The 17539-nt window shown below is 36.0% G+C and overlaps 1 protein-coding gene across 1 annotated transcript; it reads right to left on the reverse strand.

Annotated features, from left to right (window-relative positions):
* Positions 1–13586: 13586 nt before the first annotated feature.
* LOC143569735 (putative pectate lyase 8) lies at positions 13587–17275 on the reverse strand. Its single transcript, XM_077055573.1, has 4 exons — positions 17119–17275; positions 15860–15931; positions 14892–15777; positions 13587–14078 (listed from the first exon to the last, which is right to left on the reverse strand). The coding sequence occupies exons 1-4, from the start codon at positions 17229–17231 to the stop codon at positions 13857–13859; spliced, it is 1293 nt and encodes a 430-aa protein (XP_076911688.1). The 5' UTR covers positions 17232–17275; the 3' UTR covers positions 13587–13856.
* Between the last annotated feature and the right edge of the window lie 264 nt (positions 17276–17539).

The following is a 17539-nucleotide window of genomic DNA, read 5'->3' on the forward strand; positions in this document are numbered from 1 at the left end:
AATAGCAATAAATTATTTACAATTCCGGCTTTTGCGCACAATCAAGGCACTCTAAGGCAAAAATTTTAATTTTCCCCCATCCCCACACTTGAGGTTGACATTGTCCTCAATGTTTAAAATTTAGCATTTAAAGAACATTAACGAGGACGGGGTTAAAATTGACTGATTAAAAATTTTAAAATCTGGCTTAATGTGATGGTCCTAAAAATTATACAACTAAAAAATTACACTTTTAACAATAAAACTAATAAAACAAAAAGAATTATGAAAACAAAATCACCTGATAAGAAAAATAAGCCACTCAAATAGACTCTTGGTTGTGCTCAACAAACCCGGCTCCTCAATTCACTCAACAGTATCTGCAAACTCTCACACGTGTAGAAGCACGCTTCTCACAACCATTAGGATAGGTCTTTTAAACCGTTTGCAAAACCGTTAATTTTAATTACCAAGCCAAGTTATATAAATTTCATAATTAAATTTGTTAAACTAGTAAAATTGTTAAAAGACCTAACTCACTTTCGTAGGAATCACGATTGCATTTAGCGTATGCAACAAGCCCTTTAAACCCCCCGGTAGCCCGGGTGGACGAGTGAGATCTCGTAAGGGTTTGTAGTGAACAACACCCACAAAGTTCAAATACAACACAAAATACAGCGGTGGGGTGTAATGTGGTGGTGGGGTGTGGCGGTGTACGGCATTTGTGATGGATGGTGTTTGGGTGGAATGAATGGAGAAGATGATAAAGGAGATAATAAACTCAGTGGTAAGCCCCACGTGCAGCCCATATTATAATAAAAAAATAAAAAATAATTTTTTTCCAGGTAGACCTAGCGCGGCGCTAACATCTCCTAAGAGACTTTAGCGCCGCGAAACTAGAAAAAAAAATACAAACCAAAAACTAAAATCCGGGCTACCTCCCGGTTAGCACTAAGTTTTTGTTAAGGTCTTCAGCCGGACCAGTACCTGATTTGGCGGTTATGGTGGTCGAATGGAGTACTTACCTTCCTCCATCTCACTTCATGTACTTCTCCAGCACAATGGTAGCTCTAATGCCTCCCACCTAGGCCCAAAACACGCCAACCTCCTTTGTTCATTTTTGAATCCGGGTGGTTTCTTTACCTTCTCCTTCTTTGGTGGTTTCTTCTTGCTTGTTCCACCCTTCTCCTCATTTACCACCACTTCCATCACCGTCTTAGTGTTGTTTGTTGAACTTACTGTTGCTCCACTTTTTACATCTACTGCAATTTAACTCTTCCTTCTCTCGTTCACGCTTCGACCTGTCAAAAACAACACTTTTCTCCTTTTTGGTGTCATCCTCACATGTACGAGGAAAACAACCATTAGTAGCACATGACCTAGAATATTTATTTTCAAAAGAATAATCATATGAATTTGAAAATATACTTAAAACTAACTTACGGTTACCGAAGGTCATGCAAACTGTTCAGTCTCGGCATTTAATATGAGCATTTGAAGTAGCCAAAAACGGTCTCCCCAATATCACACGTGTTTCTTCTTCCTTCTCAGCTGGTGCATAATCAAGAACAAGAAAGTCTTCTGGATAGTAAAAATCACCAACCTTTACCGCAACACCAACCAGCTTACCACGTGGCCGCCTTCGAGTGAAATCAGCTAACACCAAGGTGGTGTCAACCTCTTGTAAAGGCCCAAAATAAAACCGGTCATACACACTCCCCGGTAGAATACTCACACTCGCACCATAATCAACAAGTGCCTTGGTGGTCTTGAACTCACCAATCTGAATAGAGATGAGTGGTGCCCCTGTTTCAAATTCTTCAACCGTGTCATTCTCCACACTATCTTCGATTATGATGGCACTGACGTGTGCATTTTTGGAGTTTGACGAACTACTAATTTGATGGCTTGGATTCTTCAAGGTGTCACTTGGAAATTTGGATGGATTTCTCTTTAGGCTCGCCATTTCTTCAGCCAGTTGACTCACTTGTTTATCTCTTGCAGCATTTGCCTTCTCTTGGAGTTCCATCCTCTGATTCATTTGCTTCAATAACTCCATCACATCCTTAATCGACTCCTCTTTGTTACCAGATGAATTTCCTTGCCCCTGCTGATAACTCTTTTGATAACCCTTATTGTAACCCCCAGAATCTCTCTGATTGTACCCACTCTGACCGCTGCCCGAACTATTACCATACTGTTTCTGGTTCGACTAATAACCTGTCTTCTGAGAACTACCTTGAAAGTTCGGGTTCTGTTTCGTGTTAGGATTTTCATAACTGAAGTTTGGATGATTCCTGAGGCCCGGATGATAAGTATTTGAGTTCATATTATTGTATTTCCTTTCACCCTGTACATAGTTGACCTCTTCTTCTCTAGTTTCCTCATCTTGCACAACCCCCAACTCGCAATTCGTGTCCTAATTCCCCACAACCTTCACATACCGGATATGTTTTTCCTGAATTTCCGGCTCCTTGTACACTTGCAACCAACAACCTATCCATCTTCTTTTCCAATCTACCCATTCTATCTTCTGACCCATGACCTTCAACTGCTTTTACCACTGATCTTTTTGACATCCTTTTCGACTGTGCTTGTCTCTTCGAATTACTCGCGTGTCTCTTCAAATGTCCCCAATCCTTGTTTTCATCATTTGCAAGGAAAGATCCATTCGTGGTGGCTTGGAGGTCATGAACATCATCAATTGAGAGACTATCATGGAATGCCTTTATCAATTCCCATAAGGCAATCCCATGATGTGGACAAGTCCTCAACAATCGTTTAAACCTTTGGAATGATTCATAAAAGGTTTCACCTGTGATTTGCTGAAAGTTTCGAATGTTGTTGCGGGCTTCTGTGGTTCTATGGGGGGTATAATACTCATCTAAAAACTGTTGTGCCAAATCTCCCCAAGTGAAAATACTAGCTGATGGCAATGATAAAAAACCACTGATTTGCCGCGTCTTTCAAACTGAACTGGAAAACTACCATCTTCACCTCTTCCGCAGTAAAACCTTGACTCGAGATGAGTGCGCATATCAAGTTGAAATCACTAAAGTGTAAGTATGGTTCTTCTGTAGCCTTTCCATGAAATGTCGGTAGTCCCTTTAAACTGTTCTGCCTTACCGAAAAAGTTCTTCCCCGTCTGACTGGAATGATGATTGGTAGAGGATTCGTAGCCACTTGTGGAATAAAGTGGCTTTGAACGCCTCTGACTAGTGGTGGAACAAATGCCCTTGGAACTCCATCATCAAAATCATAGTACGGTTGTTCATAGTTTTGTTGCCGTCTTGGTACTCGATCTCTCTGATTTTCTGGATGATTCTGTCTAATTTCTTGGCCATCACGGGGATCTTGTTGCTGATATCGACCCCGCTGTTCATCTCTACCCTCCTCCTCATCCTCAAAATCGTAACCAAAATCGTCCCCTATGTGCTAATTTTCCACCCGTGCACAAGCACGATCAATCTCGGGTCTTTCCTCTCTCAAATCATTCTGTCTTTGACGGTTCACTGGAGCTGATCTGATTGACAAGTTGTCATCCATGTTTCTGGGATTACGGTTAACATCTCTTCAGTTGAACATATTACAGTTTCTGTCACGGTTAACGTTCTGGTTTTGTGGGATTGGTTGTTCTTGGTCATGTGGTTGGTAAGCATTTGGATCTCTTATGCTTCGGTTACTCATGGTCTCTTCTTTTGATGCTATGAATTCGGGTATTTGGTTTAGTGGGTTTCTGAGCTGCTCGGTTTCGTCTTGCTGTTTTCTCAATTTCGGGATCAAATTGGAGCGGCTCTTTCTCACGGGAATATCTTGTTTGCATCAACTTGTGAAGTTACATGCGAAGACACAAACACTAACACCCCGCGTAAAATCAACGAAGAAAAATTAAAAACAAATACTAAAAACTAAGCTAAACTAGCACTTTGCGCGTTGATTCCCCGGAAATGGCGCCATTTTGACGTAGATGTCGTGCTCTAATCAAAAACAAGTATTTATAAGACTTAAATACCTATAACTAGTATGGGTAAGTAAGGTCGTCTCCACAGGGAATCAGTGGAAAGTGCAAGTAAAGTTCATAACTATTAATTAATTAACTACGGTGGACAAACGATGCCAAGCGGTTTATAAAGATAATTATAATAACAACTGTAAACAATTATGAGAAAACGATTCACTTCAGGTTCAGGTAATGTGATGACCGTCTAATCACAGATTCGTAAGATTAATTGCGCAGTAATTACAAAACCTAACAGTTGGGTTGTGAGGACAAACGATACCCTAACTGAATTGTTGACACAACTGAACTCCGGTTTACCCAATTACCAGTTTAAAATATGAAAATCAGTTATAAGCAATGACTAACGATTATTGGTTCAATAACATAAGAGCTAACCCTACATGTGATGAACATAACCAGAAAAGTGATGCAAAGTTTGACAATCAAAATCAAGAACTGTTTAAACAATCAATTCTTAATGTAAAACAAGATTAAAAACAATCAACCAAGTTCATACTCATTCAAAACATAGAATCTGATCAAAGTTAGTTTACACAAAACCCTAGCCTAAAGTGAATACAGTGGTTTAGCCTGACATCGGCATCATGAAGGATTCGCTTATCTGATGAGAGGACGAAGGCATGCGATGAACGAACGAACTGGAGGCTTTGGGATGGTGGAAAATCGTCCTAGGGCTTGTACTTGGTTGGAGGAATGAAGGATAGGTCAAATGGGGGCTGAAAAACTGATTATATCAAAGTTAGGGTTATTTTTCCCGTCAGGAGGATCTTAGCGCGTCGCTAACATCCCAGGGGTGTGATTTTCGCGCCGTGCTAAAGACTCAAAATTCTGATGATCTTGGAGATACGCTGACATCACCATCAGGACCCTTTAGCACCGCGCTAAAGGCGTCTGACAGAATTTTCTTTATTTTCTTCAATTATTTTGCATAGGATAGCGTACCAATCGTCATGAGTCTTCTATATCTTCGTTCCAAGCCCGTAATTCATCCCGATAAGCGTCCTTAACGTCAAGTATCCTGAAACACATAAACACGCTTGAAGTACCAAAGTTCACATAATATTTAAACTAAAAGTAAACAAAAACTATAATAATATACACGACTTTTGCCCGACCATCAGGAACCCGATCACATCAGTCGGTTACAATGTATAGTCGCATACGAGACTCGAACACGCCCGTACTCAATCACTTTATAATAGATATATACGGGAATCTCGGTTACAATAACCTAAACTCGAATACATTGTATGTATATATATACAATAGGCGTAGAGCATAGGGACTTGAATATGTACATGGTCCACGTACATATGTAATCTGTGCATGCATGCATCGCATGCAAGAACTCGATTACTTCAGGCCGCTCGCATACACTCTAGTTCGGTTACCTTGAGCAGTTACTCGATTACATTACGAGGATGAGTCGATTTCATAGTGATTCCATTACATTGTAATTGATCTCGTTAAGATCCGAGTGTACGTATATATGTAATGATATACTCGCTTATATATATATATATATAGGATTACACTTGGGATCCACATGTATGGGATAACCCGTGTGTCCTATACATCACGTATACGTCTATATATGTATATACTAAAAAGCAGATGACAGTATACAAAAAGGGACGTGAACTCAATAAAGAAAAGAATATTAAAATAATCAAAAGTCTTATGTCTTAGGGTTTAATAAATAAATATTCTAAGAAAGAGGAGATATTAAGAATAGTAAAATAATTAAAAACCTTATACACTAGGGTTTGGAATAAAATATGTTAAGTAGTTGTAATCTAAACAAGGCCAACAAATTAGACCGGACTTAGCCAGTTCTGGCTGAAATACGAATAGAACAATTTTTAATACGCATAACTGATATACAGTTAGCCGAGCTCAGCTAAAAAAGTGAATCACAATTAACGGAGAAAGGAACAAGATCCATGTGAGTTTCTAGCCCCATTTCTTTGTTACGTTTTCGGGGCTGTGTGCATACTCGATGTGTTTGTTAATACATTTATTCTAAGTGATAAGTGTATGCCTTATGTGATTATGTGAAAAGTATGAATGATTGCTCGTCAATACCTGAACGATCTTCGGATATTGCACGTATTGTTAAGTTGTAAAGCTATGTATAATGTATGTATGGTATATGTATGAATGTGAAATGATGTATGGTTGCAGGTAACGAAGAGGGAATCGAACCCTACTAATATTCGAGGCAAGAGGGAACCGGGCCCTAATAATACTCTAGGTAATAGGGTGCCGAGCCCTAATGATACTCGAGGTAAGAGGGCCCGAGCCCTAATAATACTCGAGGCAAGAAGGGACTGAGCCCTAATAATACTCGAGGAAAGTAGGGCGTAATGCTCTTTATAACGTAAGACATTAAGGTAAGTAAGTATAATATAAAGTATGGAAGTATGAATGAAAGTATGTAAGTATGAATGTATTATATGTTGTAATATTAACTAGAACTCACTCAGCGTAGCTGACTTTTAGTATGCACGCATGTGGGTAGGATGAGGCAGATCGCTTGAGGGGAACACGTGGCAATTGAATAAGAGGCTGGCATCTGAAGACTCAAGACATTTTATGTTTAATTACTTAGTTTTCGAAAGACAAGATGTTTGTTTAAGACAATTTATGGATTGTTATGAAATGTTTTATGAAAGTTTAAATATTCCGCGTATGTTTTTATTAACTCTGATGTATAGAACTATGTGAATGAGTAAATCCAACGTCCAAATATGAGGCACCGGTAACGGGGACTTACAGTTATTGGTTTTGGGGGTGATTTTAGACATATCCTACCCGTGGTACAAAATGGGTCACGTAGTGACATTGTTAATGCTTCACTTAGTTCATCCCATATTTGTTAACAAAAAATATGAGGTTAACTGTCGGATGTCAGGCATCGGATTTGGAAGACACCAGTAGATTTGCCGAATGGTTGTTGGAGCTGGGTGAAGGAAGACTTGGTGGTGACAATCACGGTAACGCCATTATAGAAATACCAGATGATCTTTTAATTGGTGATTCACCCGATCCTCTTTCTGATTTTATTGATTTTGTATATCCAGCATTATTGGAAAAAATTTATGGTATTTCATATTTTCAAGAAAGGGCCATACTTGCACATTTAAATGAGGTTGTCGAAGACATTGATGACAAATTTTTTTCTTGTTTCCTAGAGAAGTTAAATATCTTAGTTCTGATAGTATAGACAAATCTAATAGTGTTGGTCCTGGTTTCGATCTAGCATTACACTCATCGGATTTTCTAAATGGTTTAAAGATTTCTTCTATGCCTAATCATAGATTGGTTCTAAAAATTGGTGTGTCAATAATGTTACTAAGGAATATTGATCAGAAGAACGGTTTATGCAACGAAACCAGATTACAAGTTATTAACTTGGGGAGGCGTTTTATCGAAGTAAAGGTAATTTAAGGTACTAATATTGGGTTTCGCACTTATATAATTCGTAGTGATCTAACTTCTTCAGATAAGAAAGTGCCATTCAAATTAAAACAAAGACAGTTTCCTGTTGCGGTTTGTTTTGCAATGACCATTAACAAAAGTCAAGGCCAATCACTAGCAAGAGTTGGCATATACTTGCGAGCACCGGTGTTTACACATGGTCAACTATATGTTGTTTATCACGAGTGAAGAGTAGAGACGGTGTTAAAATGTTTATATTAGACAAGGAAAGAAAAGTGACAAATAAAGCTACAAATGTCGTTTATAAGGAACTATTTAGTAATATATGAAATTCTTATTTTTAATCTATCTAATGATTGTAAAATGTATGTTATTTTCGTTTGAAAGTTAAGTTTAATTAAAGTTTTTAAAATGCGTAGGGTGCAAATGAGCTTAGCCAAGTCCGAACTTGAATAAGCTTGAGTTCGGCTCGTTTAACATATACTGACTGGATGATGACTGGACATTTGCTAACGCCACTGATGAAGCCGCCTGAGCCTGTTGTGGTTTAGGCGAAGGGAGCTTCATCGAATTATTTTTTTTTCAAAAAATTTAAATAAAAATATAATTTAAAAGATAAATTTTATAATAAAAGATAATAATATATAAATAATTTTCAATCTATAAAGAGTAAACTTTTAACACATCTAAAAGCAAAAACAAAATAAAAACTTACTTTTTATTACTAATTTAAACAAAATAGTATCTAAATAAACCAAATTGGTAAATTAAAATAGAAAGACCGTGGCTTTAAAAATAGGTCCAAGAAAAAAAAGCCCATGGCTTTTAAAAAACCCAAGTAAGAAATGTGTTGTGGTGTTTACTATCTACGTGGCTCACAACTTCTATTAACGGCGGCAACACACAGTCTTAGTATGAGTTGTTGGATGTTCCATTATCGATCTACATAGTACACAAATTGCTAGATCTCGTCTTTAGCGTTTTTCAATAATTATTTAGGGATATTGGAATTTAATAATCCCAACTTTGCCGGCACAAAACTCAACTTAAAAATATACCATGACAGTCCCAGCTTTCAACCTATTTTCTTCCATTGAGCTTTTACTAATGAAGTCCAGGTTGAAAGTTGAGAATGTCGTGATATATTTCTTAAATTAGGCGTAGCGCCAATCAATAATCCCAATTATTTATGTATATATAGTAGTTTTTTAAATGTGTTTATTTTCTTTGCCAAAGTCCGGTGCTCTCGGATTAAGTTGGGTCACTGATTCTTCTTCCCTACGAGCCATCCTTCATCAGAAGCCCAACTAGATTTGTCCACGTCGCGTTTGAGCTCATATCCAACTCGTTAATCCTCGCTATCCACTGTGTATTAGTAATTATAATACCACCTTAAGCCCAAATATATGTAATTACTTTTGAGACCCGTGTATTATTGTAATTAATGAAAATACATCTTTTAATAAATAATCAATATACAATAAAGTAATCTATACTCTCTAATAAAAAATTACAAGTTTTGTCATTTGTCACTCATACATGAAACCTCACCATTTTTAACAGATTTATAATAGTAAAATAATTATTATCATTCTTAAAATTATGCTTCAAATTTGTTAATTTAATATTTACTTTCGATTTTTTTCAAACATTTTATATTTATAATTATCTTTTACTTTAAAATTGTTTTAAAGACTATTGCACGACGACTATATTAATAGTGTTTGCGGGTTTATTGTTTCTTGTATACCGATTATTTATTAAATATTGTAATTTCAAAAACAACTCGTGTTGTACACGGGACTCAAACTAGTAAACAATAAACTTATCAAACACCATGAATACAAAGTCGTTGATTTAATGCTAACCGTTCTAACATATATGATAAGAATCTAAGTTATCAGAATCATTAAGTTTTTAAAATTAATAGGCTATTTAGGGGGTGTTTGGTTGAGCTTCTAAAACTTGTTTATTTGCTATTTGTTTGTTGAAAAACAAATAAAGCAAAATTCTAAAAACTTCTAAAAGCAAATTCTAAAAGCTTCAAAATTGAGCTTTTCAAAAGCTTTTTTCCTTTTCAAAAAGCAAATAAAACAAAATTATAAGTTTACCCAAACACCCCCTTAGTAGCAACTTAATGATTTAATTGAAAGGCTACCTTGGAATCGGTCATAGATAAAGTGTGTTTGGTCACATCTCATATAGCATCTTCATGGTTATGTTTTAAAGACATGCCAAGTGATTCGAAAATTACCTAATCGGTCAGACCTCTTATTAATTCAACTAGATTGCCAACAACCCCTAACTTTGTTTCGAGATGAGATTTGTATTAAGTATTTATGATAATAATAACGACAACAACGAAAATACTAAACACCTAAGTCACAAACCCTTACCTACTCTTATATCCACAACATTATTCATAAAAAAATTAGAATAAGTGAATAACCTTAAGCAATCAAAGATGAAGGGGGCAGGGTGTTTGGTTTAGTTGACAAAGCTATTGGAGTTAGGTGTTACCGTGTTAGTGTGGTGTCGTGTCCCTAGAGATCAAAGGTTCGAGCCCTTACGAAGGCGAATTTAATGTAATTTAGGTGTTAAAAAACAATCAAAGAGGATACGACTTAATACCACTAGAACAGGAATTAAACCAATTAATAAGTTCACGTTTATTAGTTATCGTATAATTGTTACATTGCTGTTTCATAATTTCTATTGTTTACCGACGCCCAATGCTTCTTTAATGAACGGTGAACAAACCTTTACCTTTTGTTGTATTTAGTCACTTGTTTAATCCTGTAAACTAACCACAAAATAAAGTCAAATGTATGACATTCTCACAAAGTTGTAGGCTAAAAAACCTCAAATAATAGCACGTCTCAATCGTTTATTCCATATTTAGTAACTTTCGGTAAACAACATTCAAATTGTAGGCAAAACCATCTCATCAAGAAACATTAAGGAGGGTTAGAATAAAAGACATGGCAATTAGTTCTTTAAGTAAAGCGGTTAAGGCCTTCGAGGGCGTTTTCAGCAATGCTTTAAGACCATCTTTTGTAAAAAGCCATAGAACGTTTGTCACGCCTTCAAAACATTTGCAAAATGTAAGTATTGTTTAAGTTGAGGGCTCAAACTTGATGTATAAATGTTTGATGAATATCACTACTACATATTGGATCATTTGCAAAACGTTGCAAATCTTTCAAGAACACATATTTTGCAGCGACTTTGGTCGCCATAATACATTGGTCACATTTGTAGACAATTATATGTCACTATTATAAAACTAGACTTTCATCAACAGAAGCTTCCGTTGCAATTCTGTTGGTGATTTAGGAGCATTCGTCGGTGTAATGGTCGTCGATAATTCATTTTCCGATGGATTACTGATAGATATTCTTTTAGCAAATCACTGACGGTCCGTTTTTCAATGGAATACCGATATACTTTTCTTCTGTTTGCAACTACTTGCCGACGAAACTACCGTCTGTTTGTAACTTAAAAAAATAAAACTGTTATACTATCTAGCAATAAAGTAAAAATAAAATTGCAAATTATATTTAATTCCCGAAATTTGATTAAACTACAAAATAATTTCAAATTACAAGGTCTGAATATCGATGAGTGGTATATATAGATATATTTATCGACGGAAGTCCGTCAGCATCGAATTCATGACGCATTGTGTCATAATGGATTTTACTATGGTCTTTATTGTGACAAAACTTGTGACATTTATGTTTAGCAATAAGAAGTCATCGCAAATTCAGTCATGAAAATCGTGTTACTATTCGTCACAATATTAAAGACCTATTTTGTTTATTATACTGGATTGTGTAGTACATTCACATTAACAAAACAATGTTTTGTTTAATTTTATTTTTAGTATTTTGATACTTTGTAGGATAAGTCAGATGAAAAGGTTGAAAAAACATGTGATCAAGTAACTGAAGCAGCAGATGCAGTTAAGAAAGGGGCAGCACAGGTAAGTTTAGTTGACATGTATTTAGTTAACAGATGGTATGTGTTTTAATTTATTTGACATTGATTATAGGTTACAAATATGACCAAAGATGTACGAGGAAAAGTGAATGAAGCCACGGATAGCATTACTAAAAAGACTAAAGATGATGTTGTTGACGTGGCCGGACAAAAACTTAAACAAAAAGTCGTTGATGACAAGTGAACAACATTAACTATTCGATCCAACCTTTATGTTGTGTTTTTTTTTTAAATTTGAGCGAATTTAAGTTCGAGTTACAAGATATTTGAACAGCCCTAATATTTTGGTTCTTATTGGTCAATAGATCCATCTATCTCTAGTTGCATAACCACCAAAGTATTGTGGCTTAAAACCCTGGAGACAATAAGAGTTTTATCACATCGAAGCCATTTAAATAAAGATCATCAAATGTACGATAAAACTTAAAAAGTTAGATAATAGTAGATACAAAAATGTGATTAAAAGCATGCGCTACTACGGGTTAGGAAAATCAACGGTTTGTCTCTCATGTGCATTGTTGTGTAATCACGATTACTCTAATGTTTACATGAGCATTGCAATTAATCGAGTTGAACCATGTTGAGCGTGTTAAAAACTGTGGTTACATACAATTCAAAACGTCAGTGCACTGTCTTATAATGAAAAATACACATTCATTAATATGACAATAGAAATTATATGTATATATACGGTATCATATATTCGTGTAACATTTTAAAACATCAAAATAAATGTTTAGAGATACAATCACTAAAGAAAAGGAAGATTAAGTGGTACATAATATGATAATATGACAATGTTTGTCATGACTCATGACATATCTAATAATGGCATATGCATATTAGAAAATATGATTCAAGAATATTATATAAAGTTTCTCTATTCTTCTAAATGAGCGTGTTGTAGGTGGGTAACCACATAAGAGTAAGAAATATGTGTAGAGAAACAAACACAAAAATAAATGCGATGGATAGAGACTGTGTATAGAAAAGATAGAAAACAAAAATGAATTGTTGTAATGGGGAGAACATGTGCTTGTAAGACATGTTAGTATCACACTTTGGGCACTACTGCAAAAACAGAGGAAGGGGCTTAAGAGGGGCGGTCACTACCGGTTAAAATATCATACTCACATTTTTATATATAAAAAGATTAAATAATAATTGTGTTTTCAGTTAAACCATTAGTTGTTTGAGTGAAAAGTTAAGGAATATCCCGCCGTTTTACATGACAATGACATGACGGTACCTTTTACACAACTTTCACTATACATCTCACTCGCTCTCCTTTCTATACCATACCTTTTCTCTCTCCCTCCATCAAATAGTCTGTCTCTCCTAAGTCATAGTGGTCATGAACCACGAGTCTATAACCTCCTTTCTTCGTCATGTTGGTAGTGTCCCTCACTCTCCTTCTACTCTCTTTCCACCAATTTCAGAAACCAGCATTAGAGATGGTTTAAAAGATTGTGTTACTACCCAAATCCATGTAAATATGTCAAGGATAATGGAAGTACGAAGAAATAAGTTGAAAAAAAAGAGAGGCCCTACCATATTAATGTATCACATGGGACTATAGTAATAGGTCCACACCTCACATGAATGCCTCTTAATCTTTCACAACACCCCTCCATAATTTCTTTTGTTAATTCGATGGTATCTTTTGAATTTAGTAGATCTTTTTTATCATTACCATCATCAAATGTCCCAAATTATGATGACCCTTGCCCTCTACCTTCATTATTATTGCATATGATACAAGCCAAGTCAATTGGTTTAATCGATTAGAGACCTAGCTACACGCTTTGGTTCTTTGGTTTCAAACACGTTGACGATTAAGAAGTTGAAACATGTCATGTAAACCAAACCGGTCACTTAACCTTTTCTAATTTTCTTTTTGATTCGGAGTTATATATCTAAGTGCTATATATATACATAAAATTAAGTAAACAATCGAATCGAAACGAAACTGTAGTTTTTTGTCCTTAAAACCATGTTAGGAGTTTGGCTTAGAATTTTTGTCAAAAATACTTTAACCTACCGTAAGCACCATGTAATCATTTTTCTCAATCAACACAACCTAAAGGGAAGGATTGCACTACTACATGCCATCAATCCAAACAAAAAAGAGAAAAACAAAATAAAAGTTGGGAAAAGATTCCTCCTTCCATTGGCAAGAAAGTAACATTATATCAAGATAAACAAAAAAAAATTACAAAACCATAAAAACAGCTTGGGTCGGGTCGGGTAACATTATACGTGCACCTACTCCTTAGCAACCGTGGTTTCTTTCTGTCGTAGCTTGGACTCGTTTGCACGAAAACAATGTACATACAATAACAACCAAATAAGATTGAATGAAAAAAAATAAAGATTTACATATGATATAGATGGTGGTTAAAATAAAAAGGTTCTAGCACTGGTGTCCCCTACGGCAATCGAGAACGCCAGCACCGGACGTGATGGTTCCAACCATGGAAGATGACTTTGCACTGAGACTTGAAGCCCGGGCATAACTTGTTGAGGCTCCGGCTCCAGACGGGACGAAAAAGGCCCCATTAAGAAGTAGATCACCTTCTGATCTCCAGTTCCATCCATGCCATTGGCTTTCAGCTGTCTCCACCCTCTTTGTTACCTGGCATTTTCCACTCAAATTCCATTAGTTGACTTTAAATTATGAGTACTAATAGTAAAGTAATCTGTCGGGGCGGAATAATATGTTTTAGGTTGGCGGGTTGAATAGATGAATCCTAACAAACCCGTATATTTATTTGTTTCAAAGAAATAAACCGTAGCCTGAACACCTTTAAAATCATCATGTAAGTAAATGTATTAAACGGGTCGTAAACATGTTGGCAGGTCAAACTAATGAACCTAACAAGGCCTATATATTTATTCATGTTAAAGATATCAAACCTAACCCAAAAGGCCAAACATCTTAAAAACCGTGTAACCCGTGCAGCCCTTTTATATAAAGATCAGACGGGTTATAAACATATTGGCAAGTTGTAATCAAGTTGCAAATGGGTTGTAAAAATGTGTGAAACATGTCGTAAACGTGCTAGCGGGTTATATTGATGAACCTAACAAGACCCATATATTTATTTATTCGTTTTAAAAATATCAAATCTAACCCGAACATATTTAAGTAGGGTAACCTGAACACGACCGATGTAGCCCATTTATGTCAACGGGTTATAAACGGATTGATGGGTTGTAATCAAGATGCAAATGAGATGGCAGGTTGAGATAAATATGATTAACGGGTTATAAACATGTTGGCAGGTTGCCTTATAAAATACATCTTTTTATTTATTTTTTTTATCATAAACTTTAAACAGATTGACGGGTCAATCTGTTTATTAAACAGTTAATTAAGAAAAAAATAAACCGGAACCTAATTATTTTCGTGTCAGTCTAAGAAAAATACAAGAAAAGCAATTTGTACCTCTTTAGCAAAAGGATCGACAGGGGCAAGGTATCTATTCCCTTGACTATTAATAGTGGGATTTGCACTTCCACCAATAGCATACATCTCCCAATGTGTATAGTCATTATTCACCACATGAAAATATCCATGTCTACACCTTGGCATCCTTTGAATAAGACCTTCTCCAAAATGGTTATATGCAATAGTCACTTGCATTTGTTTGTCCTTTGTATATGAGTCACTATGGCCCAACAACATCACCTCATTATGGTGTGTAAAATAATTATTAGATATCGTAATGGCAGTCGAACCCATGACCGCGTCAACGAGCCCATCCGCACAGTTAGATAAAGAATTATGGTCAATCCAAATGTGACTCGACCCGAATATAGAAATTGCATCACCGTCAGCTATTGTCCTCCAACCATAATGTGAAGGCGAGCTTCTAACTAGCGCGTTTCCAGTTGGTTTACAGTCGTGAATATGTAACCCGTGGATAATAACATTGGTTATGAACTGAATGGTGATGCACGCCCCATTGGAAATATGTACATTGACACCGCGTGCATCGATGGTTTTGAAACTGTTCATGATGAGCTCTTGCTTGAGTTGAATCCCCATGTCGGCTTTGAACACGATCCAAAGTGGTTCGTCTTGGATGACTGCGTGGCGCAGGGTGCCAGGTTTTGGGTTGACCGGGTCATCGTCTCCAGAATCTGTGACCATGTAGAACCGCCCGTCACGGCCCCCAATGGCGTTCCGGCCAAAACCAATACCGCAATCTGCGAGACGCTTGCGGTTCTTTTGCCAATCTGGGTCACACCGCCAGCAGTCGTCGATGGGGTTACCGGTTCCACATGAGAAGAATCCTAGTTTTCGTCTTTCAGTGTTGTTTTTCATGCTCCTGTTCATCAATTACAAATGCTTATATATTATTCCATTAAGTTAATAATGTTGAATTATGTATGCAATTTCGAGATTCTTACATTTCTACCATGGATACCACCTCTTCAGGATCCTGAACTGCATTGGCATTCAAAGCTTCAGCCTCCTTTGCTCTGCATCAGCAGGAAAATTTAGCCAAAATTAGAAATCAACAGAAAAAGAACATCAAATATATGATAAATATGTAGCTTTCAGTCATTATTGGAGTTTTAGAAATCTCAATATCAATCAAGCTTCAATATTAATTAATGAAGATAAACACAATCTAGGAATGTGGAAGATAGAACATAGAAAGTGAGGCATAGTGATGACAATGGTCCGGGTTCAGTCTAGGAATTGGTAATCTCAATTACATATCCGGTTGTAAAGTTGTGTCTCATATCCGGCCAATACTTGTTGAGTATTTGTCCTTAAGTACCCATCGGGTATACACGTTATTATAAAATACTTGTTAAGATTTCTACATACATCGATCTCTTTATATACCCTTATAATTTTTTTACTTTTTATTTATATAATTAACAACCATTACAAATTAAAATGTGATACATTAAATACATATAAGCGTTATAATCAACATGTAGTTTTTGTATAGTTTTATGTATATGCTTCACAACATACAAAATATAAATAATATCATTTATATATCTCCTAAAGAATTGTAATTTTTCATATAATGAACATAATAAAGTAAGCATTGATAGAAGCTTTTTGGCATACGATTCGTGTATATAGTTAGGGTAACAGGTACGTGCTTTCGAGTAATCAGGTCACCTAATCCCATACTGGTCCCACCTGCAGAAAAATCTAAAACCAATCCCATACCCAGCCAAATACTCTTTCGAATGTTTCGGGTATACCGGCTGGAGTCGTTTTTTTTTTCAATCTTATCAAGACCAATTAATGCACCGCCATTGAAATGCTGTTGAGCAACCAACATATATCAGTTAATCATTGCATGTAGGATGAAAACGTACACTCTGCAACCATACGCAAAAGTAAAGATAACTACAGAATGTAACCAGAAATTTAACTGAAAAGCGCACTTTATGATGCAGGTGAGAATTAAAGTCCTCGAATATGTGTAAAATAGTGAATTTGACAGAAAATGCTGTTTATGATTGTGTGAATAGGCGATATGCGAACCGGAATATTGATCAATGACATCAATAATGAGCAGTATAGACATACACAACCTCATTTCAATGAATAATAATAATAATAATAATAATAATAATAATAATAATAATAATAATAATAATAATAATAATAATAATAATAATAATAATAATAATCACACCTGACATTCGACTGCATCTCTTTCTGATCCCCACCGGCGACGATAACCGCCATAAGCAAGAAAATCAGTAAAAGAAACGAACATTGAAACAACGATAAGTTAACCATGGCCATTGCCTCACACACACAATGTGTTTGTGTGTGTGTTTGTGTCTGAATTATGAGTAAGATGAGCAACGATATATATATATATATATATGTGTGTGTGTGTGTATGTGTGTGAGTGTGCAGAGAGAAGTAAAGAGATGAAGTGGCGAGTCAACTCAGCTGACTCCAGCAAACTCAACGTAACAGCCTCATTTATAGAGAACAAAAGATAAAACGTTAAAAGTTAACGGCCGTTTGATTTTGGTTGGTAATGAAAACAATTATAATTACAGCCATGGTTAGGTTAAGTTAAGTTAATTCTGTGACCGACGATT

Source organism: Bidens hawaiensis, unplaced genomic scaffold, assembly GCF_021521415.1.
Source record: "Bidens hawaiensis isolate Kalapana, Puna unplaced genomic scaffold, B.hawaiensis_p1.1 tig00024639_1, whole genome shotgun sequence".
Lineage (NCBI taxonomy): Eukaryota > Viridiplantae > Streptophyta > Magnoliopsida > Asterales > Asteraceae > Bidens > Bidens hawaiensis.

Coding starts and splice junctions, on each gene's coding strand:
- LOC143569735 (XM_077055573.1), bottom strand. CDS start 17,231: ATGGCCATGGTTAACTTATCGTTGTTTCAATGTTCGTTTCTTTTACTG. Junction 15,932..17,118: donor GAGATGCAGTCGAATGTCAG/GTGTGATTATTA, acceptor CTGCTGATGCAG/AGCAAAGGAGGCTGAAGCTT. Junction 15,778..15,859: donor GTGGTATCCATGGTAGAAAT/GTAAGAATCTCG, acceptor ATTGATGAACAG/GAGCATGAAAAACAACACTG.